Genomic DNA, 23,609 nt, shown 5'->3' on the forward strand with positions numbered 1-23,609 from the left:
CATCAGAGAAAAGGAATCTGAGATACTTTCCTTTACAGAATGAAAGACATAGGAATGGAGACAGCGATGAAGGACAAGGGGAAGGGAGCTGAGGGGTCTCACTAAGGGACAGGTAAGGTCAGCTGTCACGGGAGGACGCAGGGTGTGAGGTTAGGACCAAGGCCAGGAAGACATTTACATGTGTCTGAGGGAAGTATTAGCTGCTGATCAGCGTGAGGATTGCCAGGTGACACTGAAGTCCCACTGTGAAGGGTAGTATCAAAAATTTCTCTTGATTCTATAAATTTCTTGAGCAATGCTGTAGCTTCCAGGTGAAATTAAACTGGTCTGGTGAAAGTTAAAGGGGCCAGGAATACTAGAACATTACTGATGCTGAATTATCACTAAAGTGTGCTAGTTCACTATGGGGTTTAGACCAGTGAAAGCGAGACTGGTTGGAGGGCTTGGGAGGCTCAGAGGAGGGAGGAGCATGAGGAGGAAGGCCCAGAGCCAGGTTAGAGGGTGGAGAGATCGCAGGAGACGAGGAGGTCCTGGACTGAGGGGCAGCTGCCCCAGGTGAGGTCTCGGAGGGGGGCCCGAGAGATGAGGGGTCCGGTTAGGTGCATGGGCAGCCCCGGAATGGAGACAGGGTTCCGTGTGAGCCCCTCGGGTCCTCCGGTGGCGGGGGAAGCTCTGGTGAACTGGGTGCTCACATGGCGAGGGAGTCAGTCCGGTTTCTTCCAGTGGCACATGGTAGACGGGGAAAGGGAATGTGCTGGCAGTGAGTGGTGGGCTCCGTTTAATTGAGAAGCATGAGAGAGAGGTGGATTCCCAAGTCTTGGAGATTCCAGACGCAGAGGCAACAGTTTGAGTCATGACACCCGACTCTGCGCTCAGCACGCCGTACACGTTCACTCGTGTGGTCCTGATGACCACGCGTGAGGTAGGGTGTCTCTAGTAAACTCATTCTACAAGGGAGGAAGCTGGGGCACGGCGGGGTGTAGGCACTTGGCCGAGGTCACACAGTGGGTCAGGGATGGAAACAGGACTTGAGCCCGGTGGTCTGCTACTCTGGCTGGGGCTCTTAACAGGCCTGTCTACTGTCTGTCTCATAAACCAAACTTGGATATTTTTAAAAAGTTATTCTTTCGGGTTCCAGACTCTTGGACATTTACTATTTTAAGGCCCCAGGCCCACAGGCACGACACGGCCCAGTGGAAGCTGTCCCCGCAGTGGGCTCGTGTCACAGCTGCGGAGCCCCGCACCGAGGGGACCCTGCAGCAAACCTGCCTGGCTTCTGCTCTGTGGGGGGACCTCCTCTTTGACGATATAAAGGAGGCAGACCTGCCTCTGCTGCAGAGACAGTGTCTCTGTCTTCCCAGGCCGTTCGCTGTGCAGATATCCTTGAAAAGACGGTCCAGAATGAGAACTGCCCACCTCTGCTGGTGAGATGCTCAGACGTGGGAGAGAACCACGGAGCATTGCCTTCCAACACAGAGGAACAGATCTGATGAAAAACAGATTGAATTGCTAAGAAACAGTTCTTACCATGGGCTTCCCTGGTGGCTCAGTTGGTAGAAGAATCCACCTGTCAGATGCAGGAGATTCAAGAGACTCTGGCTTGATCCCTGAGTCGGGAAGATCTCTTAGAGAAGGAAATGGCAACCCACTCCAGTATTCTTGGCTGGGAAATCCCATGGACAGAGGAGCCTGGTGAGCTACAGTCCATGGGGTCGCAAGAGTTAGACTCGACTTAGCGACTTAGCAACTAAATCACCACCAGTTCTTACCAAAATGTCAGAGGAGGTATGTAAGTCTTACTGGTGACTGGTTCCCCAAATTTATTATCATTATAGCACTCACTGTAACTTAATGTTACATTATTGTAATTGCTGGGTATAATAATTGTAACATATTATTGTAGTAAAATGGCCTGTTTTTGGACATCAAGTCTCATAGTTCTGAGTAACACTGCTCTTTAGCTCATGTATGATGACACTTCAGACATGTGTTATGTGTTTTGTGAGCTCAGATGTTCCTGTGGGCTAGTTGGAGGCTGGCAGGATTTGGGCTGCAGTCAGAGGCAGGAAGAGATGAAACTGAGATTGTAATACATACACTCCAGAGCCTACTCTTTTAATCTGTTTTATTTATAGACTTTCCAGATCATATTTAAGGTGTAATTAAAAGATTCTTGCTTAGAAAGAGGAAGAGGGGGAAAAAGAAATCAGTGCTAAAAGGTAGTGGTCATGTTTTGGTATCCTAAATGGTTTGAAAGTTGTGAAGTGTAGGTTCAGAGTTCTTCAGAAAAGTAGAAGTGTGTCTTTTAGTAGTTTGTTTTGTGACTGTTCTTGTTTCCTCTCACTTGAGTTGTAGCTACTGTGAGAGCTAATGTGTTAAGTCAGATGCAGGTGATATCACTCTGGTTCACCAGCCTCCCTTGCTTTGAGCACGTAAGGGGCACTGACTCTTAACTTTGAAGAAGTGAAGTGAAGTGAAAGTCACTCAGTCATGTCCAATTCTTTGCAACCCCGTGGACTATACAGTCCATGGAATTCTCCAGGCCAGAATACTGGAGTGGGTAGCCTTTCCCTTCTCCAGAGAATCTTCCCAACCCGGAGATTGAACCCAGGTCTCCCGCATTGCAGGCGGGTTCTTTACCTGATACATTTTCACCTACAAGGGGCCACCGTGTGGTAAGGGAAGTCTGAGTCATCACTTCAGGCTGGGAATGCTTGGCCGTGGCTTTCGGACATTTCCTTTCTTACTGAATTTGAGGAGCTGTGATTTAATTGCAACCTGTTTCTGTAAATCAGAAATTAGAAAGTAACATTTAGAGCAAAATGGAAATAAGTCCATATTTTAGATTTTATATATAGCTCATATCTTGACTGTTTTTAATATGGAAGGACATATTACGTGATTTGAGAAACATGGATATACTTATAATTTTGTTATGTTACAGTACAAAAGAACAATATGAATATTTACATCTAAGTATAGATTCAGTCATTTGATGACTTTCTAAGAATATGAGAAAGTTTTTCTTTTTTGCCTAGTCCCCTAGGTTTCAAATTTAAGTTGGCCTCTTGTTTGCCCTAAGGTCAGAATTTGTTTTATATATTTAAAATTGTACACAATGATTCTTTATTATATTCCATCCTGGTGGATTTAGTGAAAAATTCAATCTAATGTGGACAAAGGAGTGATGTCTAATTGATACAAATATTGATACCATCTGTCCCCATGGTTTCTGAGGCTGGGTCACCGTGAAGAGGCCTTCATCCGACCGCTAGAGGGCGCTGGAGGCTGTGGGGAGCCGGCGGGATTCCTGCCTTCTCCAGTAGATGGCGCTTTGTGCTCTCACCAAGTTGGGTGTTCACAGAACTGCTTGGCAGCATGCCTTAATTAGCCTTGTAATCCCTTGATTAGAATCACAAATTAAAAAAAAAAAAGAATCACAAATAAAAATTCGTTAATCTTACTCTCGTGGTGGAAAGTGTTAGGAAAGTAATTAATTGTTTAAAATGGCTCTGCAAAATGTTTTTTTAAAGAATTTTTTGGGTACTTTCTTCAAAGCTTAATGGTGTTTTACATAATTTTCAAAAGAAAAGTCAGTCTGAACATTACAAACAGTAAGCAGTTAGTGTTTTTTGTCTTGCTGAGAAATATAAATTTCCTCCCCTTCCAAAGAATTTTTGTTTTCACATCGACAGAAGCCCAGTTGTTCATGTGTTAAAATTAAACAATTAAATCTTTGTTGTGTTTTTCAGGGAATCCGAGCCCGAATTTTAGAAACTCTGGTCATGCTCATCCTCCTGGCCTTGCTTATTCTGGGGATCGTGTGGGTAGCCTCAGCACTCATTGACAATGACGCTGCCAGCATGGAATCTTTATATGGTGCGGATTGACTTGTTTAAACCAGTTTCTCTAAGGGAGACTACGGTTTGGAATATAATTACACATTCACTTTTTAAAACATTTAAATAATTCTTTGTATATTATTATGTAATAATCCTTGTATAGTTAATCCGTATTGTTAATTTACAGAATTAAAAAGTCTTTTGACATGTTTAAGGAAAGAAATGAATGTTTATGTGTTTCTTGTATATAGAATGAGCAAGCAGCTTTTCAGACTTTTTTTTCCCCCCTTTGGTTAATTGGTTTCTGTTCTTAAAATTCCATGGAGGCTTATTTTCTCTCTCTAAACATGTTTTGCAAAAGAGTTATTTCCTGTTCTTCTGTTTTAGATCTTTTTATTGTACAATTTAGAAATTACATGGTTTAGTAGACTGAAGTAGGCAATTATGATGTTTACTATCTATAGTCAGTCTGTGTCTTAATGCACAGTATTTTGGATGTACTAAAATATTTACATTTTTTAACAGATCTCTGGGAGTTCTACCTACCTTATTTATATTCCTGTATATCGTTGATGGGATGCTTGTTACTTCTCTGTAAGTATTTTTCTGACATAATATTGATGTTAGAGCAGAGTTGTTCTGTGTTCTAGAAAATTATGGGCAAGTTTCCTGATGAGGTTCTTTAACAGCTTGGAGATTTTGTTTTTAAAGTTGGCTCTTAACTTTTTTTGTATGTTCAAGACAAATTTTGATACACTGAAACCTTGAACCAATAAGATACCTTTGGTTTTCTCTAAAGAAAGCCTCTTGCGCAGAGCTGGAGAGAGAAAGGGAGGGAACACAGAGTCAGACACGCTCCCCAGTTCTCCCTGTTGCCCCCGCCCCAGCTGCAGCACTGCCTCCTGTCTTTGAGTGGTAACTGGCAAATTCTGTTTGATGAATTCGTGGTCTTTTTTTTCTTCACAATATGTATTGTTTTACTTAAAGCATCACATTGTATCTCAGCAGCACTGTGAGCAGATGAGTGTGGGTAAAACGACGTCAGTGTATTGTCGTCACTTGCGGGTGGTTAGCATTGGCACTTGAAATGCAGCCTGTTTTCTGGCTGGTTTTCTTTGACTTCTTTGAAGTGAGAGCCCTTGTTGTGATTCAGCTGCTGGAGTCTGGCATCTCCTGCCCCTCCTTGGTCTTCACAAGTCTCCCTTAAGTGCAAGAATGCCCACCCTCCGCGTGCCAGCCCCTCGAGCGTCTCTAGTGGTGATATGAGGAGCCCTGTGACAGAACACCGGGGAGACCTAGGTTCGCACGGAGCGTCTTCTCACGGCAGCAGTCCTGGAGTCTGGCGTATCTTGGGCCCGCAGTCTCTCCTAACTCTGAAGGAAGCTCTCTCTCTTCCGCAGTGTGCACTCCCGTCGGCCTCTCCCGCATGTTCACTGTCATGGGGCAGCTGTTGGTGAAGCCAACAGTGAGTATGTCGTCGTGAAACGTCTTGTCTGTTAAATAAACACTTACACATTTGAACATCTCTCAGGTTCTAAACTAGCGTTCAGAAACAGAGAATATTTTTATATATTGATATCCCAACTTGCTACTGTTTTGGTTTCAGTTTTCTCATCTTTGGAAACCAAATTTGTTTTTGCTCTTAAAATGCAAAGTAGAGGCACACAGGTGAAAATGCTTCTAACAGATTTGAAGACAAAGTGCACAGATATTTAGAGGTATTTTAAGTGTCCATTATCTTATATTTCATGGGGTCGCAGAGAGTCGGACACGACTGAGCGACTGAACTGATCTTATATCAAATAGTAATAACTCTTTTATGTTTCAAAGTTTACTATATATATTCTTTTAATTACAAAGTAGTTATTTCCTGAAAATTTGTCTGCATATTATATCTTGATTAATTGAATTATACCTTCCCCTTTAATCACAGAAATACTGTATATTCATTTTAAAATAATTTTCAGTTGATAGTAGTTTTGATGATTTGTTCCTAAGTTGCTTTGGCTTCTGGGCTTCCCCAGTGGCTCAGTGGTCAAGAATCTGCCTGCATTGCAGGAGACACAGGAGATGCAAGTTTGATCCCTGGGTTGGGAAGGCCCCCTGGAGGAGGGAATGGCAACCCACTCCAGTATTTTTGTCGGTAAAATCCCATGGACAGAGGAGCCTGGTGAGCTACAGTCCATGGGGTCACAAAGAGTTGGATATGACTGAAGCGACTGGACACACACACTCATACTTTGGCTTCTAGCTATTTTGTCAAGTATTTAACAATATGAAAATAATTCTTACTGTATCTAGAGAGCTTGTCACTCCCATTATTTTCATTGCCTGCATATTCCGGTCTGAACTGTGCACATGTAAGAAGGCCTTCACACCTGTCCGCCCTAGGTTTTCCTGGAGCGCCCCTCCCGCCGTGGCCTCCCGGGTGTCTGTGACTCCGGTCAGCCTCCCAGCTGGCGAGCTGTGCCGAGCATGCTGGGTCCTCCCCTTTCCCACGCCCGGCGGCGAGGGCCTTTCCCTCGCCACTGCCTGCTGCCTGCTCCCGCTCCCTGGCAGCACCCTGGAGCCCCGGCTCTGACACCAGCTCCGAGCCCTGCCTCACTCCTCTCAGCCACGACAGTGAAGCTTCTCGCGTTGCATTTCCATATTCCCCTTTGTCTGTATTTCACTAGTTGTACTTGTTAAATTATCATGATTATATGTTTTCTTCCCTGTCAGGGTGATTCATCAAGGGAAAGAAGCAGAGAATATCATAGTAGACATTCTTTTAGGAAATGTTTGCTTAATTTTGAAAGTTTTTTTTTTAATGGCAATCTTCATATTTTTTAAAATAATGGATTTTTTTTACCTGTTATGTAAATGTGCACACACTCAAATATAATACATATGCTATTAAATCTTGAAATTTGCTTTCCTCTTAAAGAGGTTTTGTGACATGGTATTCATTTAGTTTCTTCCTAATTCTCTGGATGTTTTGTTTTTTTTGATCTCTCTCTCCGTTTCTACTTTCTGCCCCCTAAAATAGGCAAATGTTTCAAGTTCTGTCCTTGGGTTAATGGTGCTCTGCTCTGGTTTCCTGAGCATTCTGCCACTTCCACCTCACTTCTAAATGTCTATTTCTAGTGAGAAAAAGATAATGAATATAAACTACAGTATATTTTAAATGCTATAATTGAATACCCCATGGAGTTGAAAACCCAACAGATAAAGAATCAAACTACTTATTTATGTCCCCTCCCCAAGCTTATTTTCTCCCAAACTTGTCGGTTATTAATAACATCTTCAGACTTATTTCTAACATCTCATAATGTTATTTATTTAGTAATTAAGTATTTGCTGTATGTATGCACTGAGTACTTCATTTAATTTCATTTTTCATAACTTCATTTAATCCTGATGATAAGCCCATAAGTTTGGTGATGGTGTTCTTATTTTATGCTTGAATTATCTGCAGTTAGGGAGATCAGTTAGCTTATACAAGATCACAGATCTAAGAGGATGGGGCAGGGCTTGAACCCAGAGGCTCTTCTCGGAGCCGGGACTCTGGGCCGCTGCTTGTTCTACATTAAGAACGAGAGTTCGAGCCCTTCTGTTGCTGAGTGTACTTTGTACCTCCCCACCTGGGTGTTCTGCTTGTCATTTGCTCTGATCGGAATGCCTTTTCTCCTTTTGGTAAATGAAGCTACCAGGTACTATGCTACTGCCATCAAAAACATTTGTGAAGACTTTTTTCTTCCCAGATAGAAGCTGAGAATCTTTCTTCCTCCGAACTTCTGTAACATTTTATTTTAGCTTCATTTATGCCTTTGATTTCAATTCTATAATTTTTTTTTCATGTCTATCCTGAACATAGAATATAAGCTGTTTGAGGTCAAGGACTAAGTCCGATCTATATTTAGGTCCCCATCAGCCCAGACTGGCTAAGAGCACAGGCTTTGAAGGCAGATAACTTTCCTTTGCCAGACCTTAGTTTGGTGGCGTATTACAGGGTGGGGTGAAAAGAGTCTGTTTTTCACAGGTTGCTGTGGAATGACGGGATGAAGCATGCCAGCCCTCACGCAGACATCTGTGCTTCTCTGGGCTTCATCTGTGTCACTCACACCAGCACGTCCCCGTGGTGGCGAGCCATCAGTGGGCAGCTGCACAGCTGGAAGAAATCCTTTTGTGTTATTGTTCTTGTTCTTGTTATTGTTCTTTAGTTGCTCAGTCATTTCTGACTCATTTGTGACCCCATGGACTGTAGCCCACCAGGCTCCTCTGTCCACAGGATTTTCCCGCTAAGATTACCGGAGTGGGTTGCCATTTCCTTCTCCAAGGGATCTTCCCAGCCCAAATTGAACCCAGGTCTTCTGTTTGGCAAGCAGATTCTTTTTGGGTGAGCCACCAGGGAGGGCCCCTCTGTATGTGTTAGACCTTGAGAAAAGTGGAAGGTGTCTATTGTGGTCCAAACAGTAGAAAGTGGTGAGAACCTTGATGGAAAAGGAACTTTGTTTTGCGGCCCACAGAGGTGTGGCCCATGCTCTCCTCACAGCGGGAAATCTGCCTTGGATGACTCAGCCCTGTTTAAGGGCTCCCCCTGGGGCTTCCATGGACCCTTCTTCCTCCAGAGACTGGAGTGTCGGGGTCTCGGCTGCTGCGGGAGGGCCACCCCTTTCTTCCCATTCCTCCTGGGCTCACAAGATGGCCATCTCTTATAATTACTTGTTTCTTACTGTATATTCTTATTTAATTATTTTATTTTGTTTTCAGCTCTAGGCCATAAATTTGTTCAAATACTGGGAATTATTGGATTGCTTTGATACTTGATAGGGATTGCATGATTGAAATTCCTTTTTCTGAAAATGCCTCATCAGGGTTCTGAAAGGATATATGTATTAATATATAGGGTTTCCAGCATTTTGTTTTGTCCATCAACTCACAATTTATTGTTTTGCTGAGAAATAAGTAGTTTGGGGTTGAAGGACACAACATTAATAACAGCTCTGGGCTTCTTTTGGAGTTTTCCCAGAGCTAGGAAGATACTTAACATTGGCTCAAGGAGGCCAGCTGTGATGAGTTCAGTTCAGTCGTGTCCGACTCCTTGCGACCCCATGGACTGCAGGACACCAGGCTTCCCTGTCCATCACCAACTCCCAGAGTTTACCCAAACTCATGTCCATCGAGTCCGTGATGCCATCCAACCATCTCATCCTCTGTCGTCCCCTTCTCCTCCTGCGTCCAATCTTTCCCAGCATCAGGGCCTTTTCTCAGGAGTCAGTTGTTTTCATCAGGTGGCCAAAGTGATAATAAATTTCCCGCCTGTGATAATAAAGCTTTTAGGTTTTATCAGTAATGAAGACAGTGCAGAGACTATCCCATATAAATTGGCTGTTGATTAGTGGGTTTTTCTGGTGGTTGATTTTACTAATGTTGTATGCTCTGGTAGTGAGAGTGTGTGTTCAGCACTCGGTAGGGTTCGGTCTGTGGGGTAATTTTCATAATCCCAGTGTTTGATATTTGTGGACATCTTTTAGTATATAAAGATGATGTAAATGGAAAGTATGAATGGTAGTGATTTCATTTATGGATTTCTTGTTCTACACATCATGCAGGTTAATGTATTAGTAGATTATTGGACCATTATTGGACTGGGTGATCTGCTCCTTCCAGCTCCAGAGAACTGGCTTGGGCACGAAGAGATTACTGATTCAGCTTTTTGGATGTTTAGAGTGCTTGCATTTGTGTGCCTTTGAGAGAGTTGCAGAGTTCTTTCATTCTTTAAACTGAAACAACCCCAATTTAGATGTATGTAGATTTTGTGAGAATCAGCTTTCAGTTCGCTTAGCTCTGTACTAAGACTTTTTACTTGATTTGCAAATAGAATAGTTTGAGCATTTTTATTTTAGATTCCTATTAATTTGAATGGTTGTCTAAATTATAGGCCAAGTAGCCTAAATGTTCTCATAAACACTGCTTTTGTAATGTATTATTCAATAGTGTGGTCTTTACATTTAGATTCTTGAAGACCTGGATGAGCAAATTTATATCATTACCCTAGAGGAAGAAGCACTCCAGAGACGACTCAGTGGTATGTATTTGTTATATTTATTGCGTATTTAGACCAGAATACAACATTAGTTAATTCTAAAAAGACGGATAATTGAGGGGAGAAAGACAAGCCCCTCAGGCCCTTGTGCTGGTGCCCGAGGCTGAGACGCAGAGGAGCATGTGCACTGCCCGGGTGAGGCCATGTGCTGAGGAGCAGCGGCGCTGGGCCAGGCGCCCACTGAAAGTCGCTGTGATCTGGCAGGGTCTGTTCAGCGCCCGGACACTGGCCACTAGGCGTGTCTGTCCTCCACCAGATCCTCACGCACCACACGTGTCAGGACTTACTGGCGTGTTGCAGGTTTGTCTTAGCAGCCGTAACATCCCTTCCTTGTGTCTCTCCTGTTGATATATCTAATGTGTGGTAGAAAGCAGTGTTTATTCTATAAGAAGGGGCCAAATTAGATTGTTGTACTCAGGAACTCTGTCCTCATTTGGGGATACTGTTCATTACCAACTGATAACCACATAAGCCTGTCAAAGACTTTAAATTTTAAATTTTCATTACTGATCATTTTTGGCTTCAAATGATGAACCAGTAAAGAAAAGAGTAATGACAGTTTAACAGAGAAATGACATAGTAAAATTTTTTATTTTACTCAAATGATTTTCACCCTGCAGTCTTTTCTCCTACGCAGTTTTCTTCTAAATGTTGAAAACCTACCACCGAGATCAGATTATTAAAATAGCTAACTATATTTTACAATCATAATTCAAGAGTAGGTATAAAATGGAAGGTTACTTTAACTACACAGTATTGAGAAATGGGAAGAAAGATACCTACTTTCTTCAGTTACAGATAGTGAATTTAAATCATCAGCCCCAAAATGTTGATATTAGACATTATTCCTAGATCAAAGAATTTCGGATTGTATCTATTCTAGAGAATTCTTATCGGTAATAATTATATACTTTGATATGGATAGCTTTTAGACTGGAACTACATGTATCTTTTATTCTTCTAACTTTATTAAAGCTATTTTAACATTTAAACCTATTTAACTTAAAAATTATAACTTTAATCCATACTGTCAGCTTTCTAATATTTCATTAAAATAGTTAATATTGTAATGAACTTGTCTTATTTAGGTAATCACGCCATTGTATACTAAATCTGCCTGGATCATTCAGAATCCATGTCTAGCTGCCCCCTGCGGTGTGGGGTTATGTCTCAGCTTATATACATACTACTTCTGTCTTACAGATCAGGAGGCTCAGATCTAGGAAGGGTAATATACAGAGCTCTGTGAATTAAAGAATTTGAAATAAGGCTAATCAAAAGAAACCCCAAAATGTAGGCTTTTCTCATTTTGTCCTTCAACAGTGGAGAAAAAAAGTCTCTCCAGAATTTCTCTAGATCCTTAGCTCCTCAAATAAAAAGTGGCTCCATTATAGCTAAAGAAATTGAAGAGGAAAACACTTGCCAGGAGTTTGAGGTAGTATACAATGAGGCAAAGCCAAAATATACAAAACATCCCAGCTAACACAGTAATGGTGTAGCTTGCAGGGGATTAAGAATAATATGGTCTGCGACTTCCTGGCAGTCCTTTGCCTTCCGATGCAGGGGACGCAGGTTCGATCCCTGGTTGGGGAACTAAGATTGCAGGTGCCTTGCAGGCAAAAACCCAAAAGGTAAAACAAGCAATATTGTAACAAATTCAGTAAAGACTTAAAAAAAAAAAAAAGGATGATGTGATTGCCAGTGCTAAGTGCGCTTTTATTTTCTGCCGTTTTGGGAGGCGATGCGCTGCTTCTGACTGTTGGTGGTCATTAAGGGTCTTTCCAGGGAGACTGTGTGTTGGGACATGTTGGGATACAGCTGTCGCTTTGCTCTTTGCTGCTGGTTAGCGCTCTGGACTGTTGAAGGTGGAATATAGAGGGTTCTGAAGCAAAATGGACATTTTGATTAATACAGATGAAGAATTATGAGCTTCAGTAAGTATATTTGTCAGTTGTGCAGAGGGAAGAAAAGCCAAGATGGAACAAAACCCTATTTTGTAATTTGCTATTTAAGAAAATATAGATCATAGGAGGTTAGTAGGGCTTTCCCAATGGTTCAGTGGGTAAAGAATCTGCCTGCAATGCAGGAGACACAGGAGGTGTGGGTTTGATCCTTGGGTTGGGAAGATCCCCTGGAGGAGGAAATGGCAACCCACTCCAGTATTCTTGCCTGAAAAATCCCGTGGACAGAGGAGCCTGGTGGGTGACAGTCCAAAGGGCTGTAGAGTCAGACGTGACTGAACACATATTCACTACTAGGAGGTTAGTGATGGCAGTCATCCCATGGTTTAATAGAGTGCTCTGTCACATAGATTTTGTTGTAATAGTTATCGTATATTTTAAATTATTTTTAAATATTGAAGTTTAAGTTTTTAGTCTGGGCTATTAAAAAGAATTTCGGGATAGAGTAAAAGATTTTAAAAGCTACAGCTTACAGTGGTGATCCAGCCCAGAACTTGTGGTGGTGTTTGCTGAGGGCACGCTGGCTGTGCTTTCTTGGTGCTCGTGGGCTGTGACGGGCATCGTGTGTAGCTTGGGGACATCTGCATGGTTTGTTCTGATCCCAACTTTGTGGTTACCTGATAAAACATGATACTTGATGTCAAAAGGGACTTAATTGTGGGAATAACACTATTTTGTTCTGGAAGATATGATGACTTGTTGTGGTAGTCATTATACGCCTGAGCTCGGTTTCCATGCTGGCGTTTAAGTTATCAGCACAGCTTTGGGATGCACTGCCTGCCTGTGACTTCTCCACTGCTCCTCCTTGACACTTGATGGTGCTAGAGGTTTTGTGTTGTTAATAGTGTTATTTTTTAAGAGACAGTAACAAAGTAAAGCTAACTGGCACACTATTACAGAGAAGCCGTCCTGCTACCAGCCTGCCCCACTCTCTCCCCTCTTTTCTCTTCACCACTCTTCTTTTTCTAAGCACCAGACATCGTGCAGGTGAATTTAGAACCCGAGTCTTGAGATCGTGGGCTAGTTAACTGAAGAAGAGGAAGGGACGTGGTGAGACTGCGTGAAGGCTGCGTCCAGGGCTGAAGGACCTGACAAGAACTGGAGGAAGGTGGTGTGTGTGTTTCTGGAGCGGGAGGGAGCCTGTGCAGACCCGCACTGGAGAGGGCAGGAGTGACGGTGCCTTTTGCCCTTGGCCTCTTTCCCGTCCGGCCGAGGAGCCCGGGGCTGTCCTGTGGTCTCAGACGCTGGTCTGCACGTTTCCTTGAGGCCGTTTCTGCCCCCGGTTCCCACTGTCCCCTCCCCTGGGACATCCTGCGCCAGCTCTGGGGCAGAGCCCGGACCGGTGGCAGGCCCGCAGCGCTCGGCCTTCCCTGTGTCCTGAAGTCTCAGCTCCCCAGCAGCCCCCAGTGGGGTCCTGCTTGCTGCCCGCCCTCTGGCGCTCCTCCTGGAGCCTGCCTGGGCTGCCCTTGCTGTGTCAGACGCTGAATCCGTGTCTGCAGACCCTGACCTGACTGAGCGCGTCTCCTCTCTCCAGCCACCCTCCCCTCCCAGGCTCTGCCTGCTCCCTGCTGGAGGACTCGCGCTGTCTGCTCTTTCACAAGCGCTCTCTCTGCCATGCCGGCTAGTCCTCTGGGAAGCCCCTGGAGCCCTCTCTTGGAGCTGCTTACTGCCGCCATGCGAGCACGGGCCTCGTCGTGTGCACGCATTCAGGTGCTGGCGTGACCTCAGCACCTGCCGCCCAGCTCTGACTTCTCCAACTCACTTCCTGCAGCCACTCAGTGCTGAGACTTTTCACACATCCCGTGTGTTCACCCTCGTAACCTCTCGCCACCGCCGCTTGCCCCCGCATCCCCCTCGTCCCCAGGCTTCACCACAGTTACACTGGTGCCAGGCTGTCGTCACAGCCAGTGCCCCGTGTGCGCTTTCAGGCCCCTTCGCACTCCCCGTGTTGTGCTCACGCCTGGCGAGACTGTGGCCTCGGTCCAGCCCGCTCTGCGCGTCCTCTTCCCGCATGGCCGTTCACCGCCTACTGTGGCCGCCTGACCTTTCTCTGCTGTCTGACCAGTCTCTAGACGACTGCTCATGTCTTCTCTTCTCTCAGATCTCCTTCGCTGTCACTCTCAGCTGATACTTTTCTTCCTGTTTTGCCAAGAAAGCAGAAGCTCTTGTGTCAGAACGCTCGCCCCTCGCCTGGGTTTGCCTGCGCGCGCTGCGTCTGGCCGCCCCGCCGCTGGGCCGAGGCTGCGGCTGGCTCTCCCCGGTGCAGCGGGCTGCGTCCCTTCTCCCAGCTGCAGAGTTCGGCTGGCTGCCGCCTGTCTCACAGAAGCAGCTGGCTCCCTTCCGTCGGTGTGGGGAAGCACCGTGGTTTTTCTCAACAGAATGAGAGAACAAGTAAAGGAGTAAGGAAAGGGAGTGTCCACAGAAACAATCCGTCGATCGAAGAAAGAAGTGGAAAATGTTAGTCGAGCCTGATTGAGGATTACAACTTCGGAACAGTCTCTCAGAAAGCTCCTTCCCTCTAGTTAGAGGTCAAAGCACAGGTGTGTGAGTTTTGAGCCAGGGCGGTACGTTAATGCCATGTTACAACCAGTTTATATATGCTCTGGGCTCATTTCCGCCTCTGTGGCTACCGAAGCGCTGGCGCTGTGCTGGCCATGACCCGCAGCCCTCATCCCGGCTCTCCTTTCTCCCGGGGATGCCACCACTCCGCTCAGTTTCCTGTTCTCGACACGCTCCTTGCCCTCCAGCTGGACGGGCTGCTGCTGCTCAGCCTGCGTTGCTGGGTCTTCCCCGGCCCCCCACCTCACGTGGGCCACCGCGTGCCTCGGTCCTGGCGCGCCTCTGTTTGCCGCCCTCCCGGACCAGCCCTCCGGCGCTGTGGCTGCTGGCCCCCAGCTCTGAGGAGCCGGGGGTCTAGTGCGCACTCCACTGGGTTGTCCAGTTGGCATCCTGAACACATCTCGTCCAAAATCAGCTCAGTAGGCCTCTGTTCACACGGAGCTGTCCCTGCAGGTGGCAGACCCAATCTTCAGGTGCCCAGGCGAATTCATTGGCGGGTCTTCATTCCTGTGTGGGTTCCTTCGCGAAGTTTTCGCCTCTGGCTTCAAAGCCTCTCCAGCATCTGACCACGCTTTACCCCCTCACCCCGTGGCCTCCCTGGTCTGAGCGACGGCCAGCCACCACTGGCTGAGCCGGTGCAGATCCCCGTCGGCTCCCTGCGCCCATCCTCGGCCTGAGAGGCGGGAGAGCACTGAGGGTCAGCCCTCCCTCACTCGTGGGCTCCCGGCTGCCCCCGGCTCCTGTAGGCGCCTTGCGGCCCCTGCCTCTGCCTCTCAGCTCTTTACCTGCCAGGCCCCTTCCCCATAGGCCTTCCCGCAGTAAGCCTCGCGGCCAGTGCTGCCAGGCCTGCCTCCCCCCGGCACTTCTTTTCTCCTTCCCCTTGTTTGTACAGCACTTTCTGGTCACTGATGTACTGCTCATTTCTCATACTGCCCTTCTCCCTGCCTGGAATAGGAACTCAGCAGGCAGGGCTGTATGCTGGTTTTCTTCCTGATCCTCTGATACCACCAGGCACGTGGTGGGCTGGGAGTAAGTGGACAGATGAAAAGCTCACACAGTGCTATGTCATTTTACTGTAGATGTGAAGAATGAAGAAGTGAAATTTGGTGATAGCATAAAAAACCACCGCATGGAACAGTGTTTAGAAAGCCCATTGTAGAGACCTCTGGAGACGAGCCAAGACGGGGGAGCTGGAGACCATGTGATTAGTGTCAGTGAAGGAAAAGAAAGAAAGCGATTTTCCCTCATTGTTAAGCCATGAAATTGGGGCAGTCACAGCCCATCTCTACTCCAGGACCCCTGAAGAGTGGCCCAACAGAAAGTCCCATTACATTAATCTTGGTAGAAAATCTTTTGTAATTCCTTCCCAGGATTAAGATACATATACATTAGCCTGTTTAAATGTTTAAGTCGCACAGCAGCATTAATTGAAATAATTAGCTTTCGTGTGTATAGCCTATGGGTGTACTGGGTAACTTTAGAAGTACCTAATGAACAGGAATTATATTTTGTTGTTTAAGTTCAAAACCTTCACAGTTCTTTTAATGTGATTTATTTTAAAATAGCCTTTGAACTTAATGATTCAATTCCATTTTTTATGTACTGTTTTCATCTTCATGATAAAAAGTTAGTATATCACCTTTGGTGGCAGTTACTTTCCTGCTTCATTCTAATCTTTTTAAAAGCTTTTTCCATTGAAGTTTGTACTAATTCTTTATTCTTAAGAGCACAGAAGATGTACTGATTTCATTTTTGCTGTATCTTTGTATTATGAAAAGTAAAAGATTGAAAAAAACTCCCACACATCCTCATTTTTTGTGGAACTCAGTAACCTGTAGTTCTAGAAGCTTGTTGTTTATCCCTCAGCCAAGTTTACCAGGCAGTCTGTGCTTGCTCAGAGTGGCGGCGTCCTGTCAGAGGCTCTCCCGTCGTCATGGGAAGCGTGGTTGGCTGTGTGATGTCTCTCACACGGCACCCTTCGTGGTGTAAGGACGCGCTGGGCTTCATCTCAGGTCCTCTGTGCTATTTTCGTCTTGACTTCCCCTCAGCACTCTTTTATAGTCTTGCAGTGGTTATTCTGTTGGTTATACCACTGATGTAAGAGTAACTCAGATTTACCAGACTCTGGAAGTAGTAGTCTGAAGTTGATCAGATACTGACTTTCATCAAGAACATACATAGCAAAGATTGTTGACACTGAATGACCCCTTTGGGGGCAATACTGTGACAGAAGAAAGGATTTAGTAATATCTTGACTTTATGAACTAACAGAAAGTGAAAGTGAAGTCGCTCAGTCGTGTCCAACTCTTTGCAACCCCATGGACTGTAGCCTATCAGGCTCCTCCGTCCATGGGATTTTCCAGGCAAGAGTGCTGGAGTGGATTGCCATTTCCTTCCCCAGGGGATCTTCCTGACCCAGGAATCGAACCCGGGTCTCCCACATTGCAGGCAGACGCTTTACCATCTGAGCCACCAGGGAAGCCCCAGAAAAGAATATTAATTCTACTGGTAATACTAATTAAATGGTTTCTTTTAGTAAGACACCGACGTTTGGGTCCAAGGGTCTGAAACTGTAGGAGACATCTTGTTACAATTTATTCAGCTTCTTGAGCCATAGAATCACTTCCATGACAATAAAATATGGCCCAAATAGTGAGATGAAGGAGGGATGAGGCGAGGTGGCTGAAGAGATACAGTACCGGTAGCTGGAGAATACTTTGGAATAATTCAAGAGTCAAGTATGTATTCTCTGAAACTGAGAGAGAGAGATTGCTCTGTGTAGACGATCCAGATTTGTTAGCAGGAGATGAGTTTAATGCACATGAGCTGCTTGTGTAACCACACCCAGATTATGATGGTGTTCCCAAGAGTAACGTGTAAAGTAATCTTAACACCTTATCTGGCTTAGGGTACACCACCACCTTGTAGCTAAAGTAGGAAAAAAAAGGGCCAAACCTTTCATTGTACACAGTTTCATATAATGTTCCTAAAGTTGTTTAATATTCTGCATATTGCCTGTGATCATTTTATAATGAAAGTATTTTGCATTTTCAAAATTGTGTTGGATATAAAAAAATCTCATATTACTTGGTTCAGTAACTAGCCATATTTTTGTGCATATGTCAGAAGTAAACAAACTATTTTAACAAATGCTAGCATTGCAAATGGAATAGAAATGGAAATAGAGTTTTTGAGCGTATGACTTGTCTGTCTCCTCTATAGATGGTAATGGTGTTTGTTCATGCCCAGGTGGATGTTTTAGAGATTGCATGTCCAGGCTTCAGTTTTCAAAAGCTTTGTGGGGCCTGTCTAATCACCAGTGGCTTTATGGTGTATAGTAATTGGTATTTGCTTAGGGGATGGAGACTGTTCATTCTATGAATTATTAGGAGTCTTGGGTTTTAACAACAAACTCGTTTGTCTAAGTGACTGGGAATAATGAAAAGTATTTGAGTGACCTCACATTCTTGGTGACAGAGATAACTTTGGTCAGTTCAAAGTACTAAATATAATCAAAACTTTAAAGAATTGCTTAGATAATGGATTTTATAACTAGCTTTCTTTTGTCTATACACTAAATTTAAAAGTTAAATGAAACAATATATACTAGAGGCATCTGTTTTCAAGTAGTAATCATGGAGACTAAGTTTACGACCCTGGATTGTTTCAGTTCAGTTCAGTTCAGTTCAGTTCAGTTCAGTTGCTCAGTAGTGTCTGACTCTTTGCGACCCCATGAATCGCAGCACGCCAGGCCTCCCTACTGATTTGTTTAGGGAGATTGTTTTCTTGCTTCATATTCTTTGAATTATTTATATAATCATTTGGAGATTTATATTGGTTTTTAGAAATGCACTGTTATATATCGTACAGTAAATAGTGTCTGTCCTTTAATATATGAATATGTGGCAGTTAGGGCTCTCTTACATATTAAGAAAAGGTGTGAGGACAGCTTAATTGTTGAAATGCAGGACTTTGGGAAATTCTGTTATCTTGGGAGGAAAATATTTTCAATGCCACACTAGTTTTTCAGCTTAAGAATAAAGCTGGGAAAAGTTGCCTTCAGCTATTAGTTTTCCTGAATCCAAAGAGACGGGTGGGGCAGGATCAAAAATACTCATTTGATCAAAGTTATTGGCTCTGAAGGGATTCTTACCTGTGTGAGAAAGATGAAAGGTGTTGTTTTTATTGCATGCTAGTAACAGTGTAATTTTGAACTAATTGGTGGTGAACTGCCAATCACCTAGGGGGAGTGCAAATAGATGCTCTTACAATTCCCTTTGAGGTAGTGAAGTCTTATGTTGAGGCTGGAAGGAAAACAGAATAATACCGTTAAATTGACCTTAAATGAGCTGCTTTGTGGTTTTCTTGGAGAATCCCTTTTTATTTTTCATGACTAGTCCAAACAGGTTTTGTCTACCAATTTGACTTATTGACTAGACAATGCTGACATTGAACATTTTAGATTCGTTTTGAAATAAAGTAATGATAATACAGTTCTTTAGGATATTTTGGTGATTTTGTTGGTATAACTGAAGTTTGTATAACATTCCAGTACTTGTTTGTGGTGTGTCACGGCTCCTTACGAGAGCCATCATTTCCTTTTATACTGGAATATTCTGCCCAAACAAGCTTACTTTTCTCACGTAGGTAATGAGATATACGGTAAAAGGCGGTGATGTCTTTGAAACTTGTATTATTCCAGATGAAAATCTAGTCATTTAGTGAAACCATAATTTCTTTTAAGGACAATAAGTATGTATTCTTGATTTTAGTGTGCAGGTCACTCAGTGTTTATTAACTACCTATTGTGTGTCTAGCATTGTGTCATCAAAAAAAATAAAAGCAGTGTTATGGAAACATCACTTTAGTTATTTTCCTTTGAAAACTTTGATTGGCCTGGACATCTGTACTGAGCTTGTTAGATATCACACCCACAAAGTAGGCATTTATGTCTTTTAATTTTACGTTAACAGCAGGAATACTATCTACTCTGATTCCCTTTCAAAATTCTGAATAATAGGTTATTATTTCTAGCAGTGAACTGGTTACTGGGATTATGCTTTTCTTTACAAGCATAGGGGATGAAACATAGTTTGGGATTGTGTTTGTAATTTTTTAGGTGTAGAAGTTAAATGAGCATTAGCTACAGATGCATACCATATAATTTATAAAGAAATGGAATGAAAAGTAAAATGTTCTTTACCTCTAAGACTATTAAATTCAAAGATACTTGAAAATCTTATAATGCTGTGCCGTCTGACTGTAAATCTCTGTTATACAGAAGTACCCACCAACTCTGTAACCTAAGTGTCTGTCTTTTGCTTTGGTTGCCAGAAGCTCTGGGTTTGCAGTAGCAGTGCAGTGGTTTGGGGCACACTACCTGAGTACCTCTCTCTCTCTTTCTCCCCAGTCTCTAATCAACTGTATACTGGGAAGCAAAAAACTCATTAGTTCTGGAAATAGTGTATAACGTTTTAGTGCTTTCAAGAGCTCAGGTTCTGCCAAGGGAAGAAGATTGGATTTCTGTCTCTTTAGTGATGGGCAGTGGTGAGAACGGAAGTGCAGCGGGGACGGTCCTTACTTTGCTAGAAACCCAGGTGGGACGGGAGCTTTCTGGTTCCACAGGAGGGCTTAGTGCGCCGTGTGCCTTGTGCCGTTGGCCTGAACCCTCTCCTGAGTCTCTGCCTTTAAGAAAGGAGTACTGTTTGTAGCCTGAGAGACACCAGAGCACTGAGTCTTCTTCCTCCCGAGTTGGTATTTTGGCCGGTTTGTCCCTAGTCTCCAAGAACTCCAGTTACTGGCCCTGCAGATGTCTGTCACTGGTTGGGGGCCGCTCTGCCCGGAGAGGGATGAGGGAGCAGGAGCGGCAGGTCTGGGCGTGGTGTGTGCTCAGGGCTAAGCGTGAGGGCCAAGGTGAGCATCTAGAGACCGTGCTTCTGATGGAAGTCAGCTGTTGGGAGAGACGAAGGAGAATTCGTACTCAGCCCCCCAGAGCAGTACAGTTTATCAAAGAGATATGACTAGAGCAGAAAAAAACTGCCTAGAACGTGGGGACAAGTTTTAAAATTTAGTAGACGAGAGATGAGGTAGTCCTTGTGATAGACAGAACAGGGTCTCGCGGAAGCGTCCAGGTCCTCCCCTCCCGAGCCTGTGCGCGCGTCTCCTTACATGGGGACAGGGCTTGTGCACTGCTTCAATGAGGGGGTTGCGATTATCTTGGGTGATCTGGTGGGCAGGCACCGTGTCATCACAGCAGCGTGAGGAGTGAGCGACGAGGCAGGCAGCCACAGAAGGGGCCGTGATACAGAAGTAGAGGGTGGAGTGGCCCGAGGTAAGGCCCCCGAGCCCAGGAGTGCCGGCGGTCTCCAGAAGCCGGTTCTCTCTGGAGTCTGCAGAGGGCGCAGTCCTGCCCCGCCTCCAGGTTAGACTCCTGACCTCCGGAGTGGAAGGCAAGACATCTGTGCTGCTTTAAGTCACTGAGTTTATGGTAGTTTGTTACAGCAGCAGTGGAAAATGATACAGTCCTTCTGAAAACTGAATCAATCATCTGGTGGAATCAAGTGAGAGAAGGGAAAGTACAGAGAGGAGATCAGTAATAAAATAACACACATGGACTACAGGGCTAATATACCCCATCTAAGTAATATCCAGAGGGAGGAAGAGAACAACCAGGGGAAAAGCAAGTAAATAACAGAAGAGATAGTCAGCGAGCCGAGGAAAGAGCTGAGTGCACATTAAAAAGGTCACAGAGTCCTAGGTAAGATTATTAGCAAGAAATCGAAAAGATCCACTTATCCTATTAGATTCGTGAATTCTAAGAATAATGGTAATGATAATAAAAGGTTTACTGGCTTTCACATAGAAGAGTCACTTACAAAGGAGAGAGAGAAGAATTAGAGAAGAATTAAACTTCCCATGGAGCACCTGTTAAGGATTATTGAGTACTCTGGAATCTTAAGGTTGCAGGGAAAATAGCAATTAAAAATTCATGCATTTCTAAAGATGTCATGTACCTATTAGGACAGAAAAAGGCATTCATTTATTTATTCATTTTAGAGTAGTATATTTACTGACTAGGTACTTTTCTAGTCATTAAGGATATGGTAGCTCCATACCAATGGAAGAATGTAGTAATAATCTTAAACTAAGTATTTTTAAAACCACCTCAGCACAAACCATGGTTTAGGAGGGGTGGGTGGAAAGCAGTGAGAGAATGGTTTCTAGAAAGCATTGTGAAATTTCACCTTGGTGGGGGATCAGTTACCTAGTAAGGTTTCCCTCTAGGGTTTTATGTTGAAACAAATATAAATCTTAAGTCTGTGTGCTCAGAATGAGAAAGTAACCACTGAAGTGTCAAATTAACATGAGGGAAAAGAATAAACAGAAATTCCACTTGGTGGGGAAAGAAGAAATGATAAGCAAAGTAAAATAAACAGGAATCACGAAATCACGTGAAAGGGGGGAGGGCATCAGTCTCAGTCACAAGCCAGCTTGTGGGCAGCGGGGCTCAGGGCCTGGGTGTCACTGATACGCTGCTAGAACACCCGCCTTGCAGCCCTCTCAGTGTGCAAACTTACAGTTACATGAAACTATCTCCTTATTTTTGAGGTGAGTTTTCAGACAAGCACAGACCTAAAAGAAGGAGAACTTGAGCAGAGAAGGCCGCACAAATGTTTTGAAATTTAGTAGACCTGAGAGAATTTTAGAAGTGACTAATTCATCAGACCCAAGGAAGCTGAATCCTACACCATCTGTCCTTGATTAATACCCCAACCCCTGAAAGTCCACGAAGTGGCAGCAGCAGACACCTGCCAAAGTGGGGCTGAATGGGACGAGTTAAGACCAGGAGGACTGGCTGAGAAGCCTGCTCTTGAACGAGTTTGGTCCCCCATCTCGTCCCTGTCTCCAGGGTCTCAGACCACTGCCTCTTCCCCACCCCAGCAGTAGGGGGCGTTCTTTTCCAGAGAAAGGAAGCCTGTGGCCTGGGCCTGGGCCAGGGAGTGGTGGATCGATGAGTTCTCACAGACTAAATGCCTGGGCCCCCGGCTCTCTTTGCTGGGACAGCTGAGCTCTAAAACCCTGAGAAGGAGATCAGAGGAGTCTTCTCTGGGGACTCCATCCGTCCAGGAGAGCCTTCCAGGCTCCTAACAGTTGGGTGCCCATGAAGAACCCGCTGGAACACCCAACAGGAAGTCTTGTTGCAATTGTAGAGTTTCAAATCAAATGATCATTTTAGTGATTCCTTCTTAAGTATGAACTGACAGCTCAGACTCACCAGACTTAAGAGGAAGACTTCTCCCAGGAAAGTAGGAACCAAGACAAATACGCAGTAAAGGGTGCTGGGGGAGAGCAGAGCACGCACAGGAGAAGAGCGCATACAGGTACATCTGTCGTTAGTGTTCCGGGAGAGGCTGGGACCGCGTCCATGAGAAGGGCCAAGGTTCCGTAAAAACGGAATAGCTGGCGAAATTTAGAAATGGTAATATGTCTACAGGATTGGAAGATAAAGAAGATAGGTCAAAATAGGCAAAAATAAGGTGGAGTTAGAATATTAGAGAACCAGTTCAGGACATCTAACATCTAACTAATAGGAATTCCAAATGGGGAGAGCAGAGAAAATGAGATGGAGGGGATGACAAAATCAAGCAGATGTCCCAGTCCTAGAGGACAGGAGCTCGGGGATTGAAAGTGCTCACCCAGGGCCCAGGCTGGGGCACAAGAGTGACTCCCGACGCCTGGACAAGGGGGGAAATGAGAAGCGGTTCACACTCAGGCCCAGCGGGAAGAAGAGCTTCACACCGCTCAGCGCCATCACTGGGAGCTGGCAGACGGTGGAGCAATGGCATCACAGTTCTGGTGGAGAAGTAGTTTTGACCTGGCTAATGAATAATAATAAATCTGTAAACACTAAAGGGAGAGGCTCCCTTGCGATTTCTTGATTTTCCTGCATTAACTATTACTTGACGTCTACAGAAGATGAGAATTTAAGTCTCTGTAAGTCACACGCCTTGTCATTCCTCATTTATATTTTTTAAATGAAAAGTAATCTATGTTTAACCAAATTTTAATATTGACTTGGATACTTTCAAAAAAATTACCTCCCATTCATCTTTTCTTTGCAAGCTACTGGAGGAAATAAAGACATTTGGGAGGAAAGTT

General features: G+C 44.4%; 1 protein-coding gene across 3 annotated transcripts in view; it reads left to right on the forward strand.

Moving 5' to 3' along the window:
- Positions 1 to 23,609, forward strand: part of LMBR1 (limb development membrane protein 1) — a 135,170-nt gene that overhangs the window by 70,876 nt on the left and 40,685 nt on the right. For all 3 annotated transcript variants that reach the window (XM_010829257.1, XM_010829258.1, XM_010829259.1), the window contains exons 6-9: positions 3,753 to 3,879; positions 4,368 to 4,436; positions 5,243 to 5,307; positions 9,840 to 9,912. In XM_010829257.1, coding sequence (XP_010827559.1) covers positions 3,753 to 3,879; positions 4,368 to 4,436; positions 5,243 to 5,307; positions 9,840 to 9,912 — 334 coding nt within the window. The remainder of the gene's footprint in view (positions 1 to 3,752; positions 3,880 to 4,367; positions 4,437 to 5,242; positions 5,308 to 9,839; positions 9,913 to 23,609) is intronic.

The sequence above is a fragment of the Bison bison genome, unplaced genomic scaffold (assembly GCF_000754665.1).
Source record: "Bison bison bison isolate TAMUID 2011002044 unplaced genomic scaffold, Bison_UMD1.0 scf7180017864503, whole genome shotgun sequence".
Taxonomy (NCBI): domain Eukaryota; kingdom Metazoa; phylum Chordata; class Mammalia; order Artiodactyla; family Bovidae; genus Bison; species Bison bison.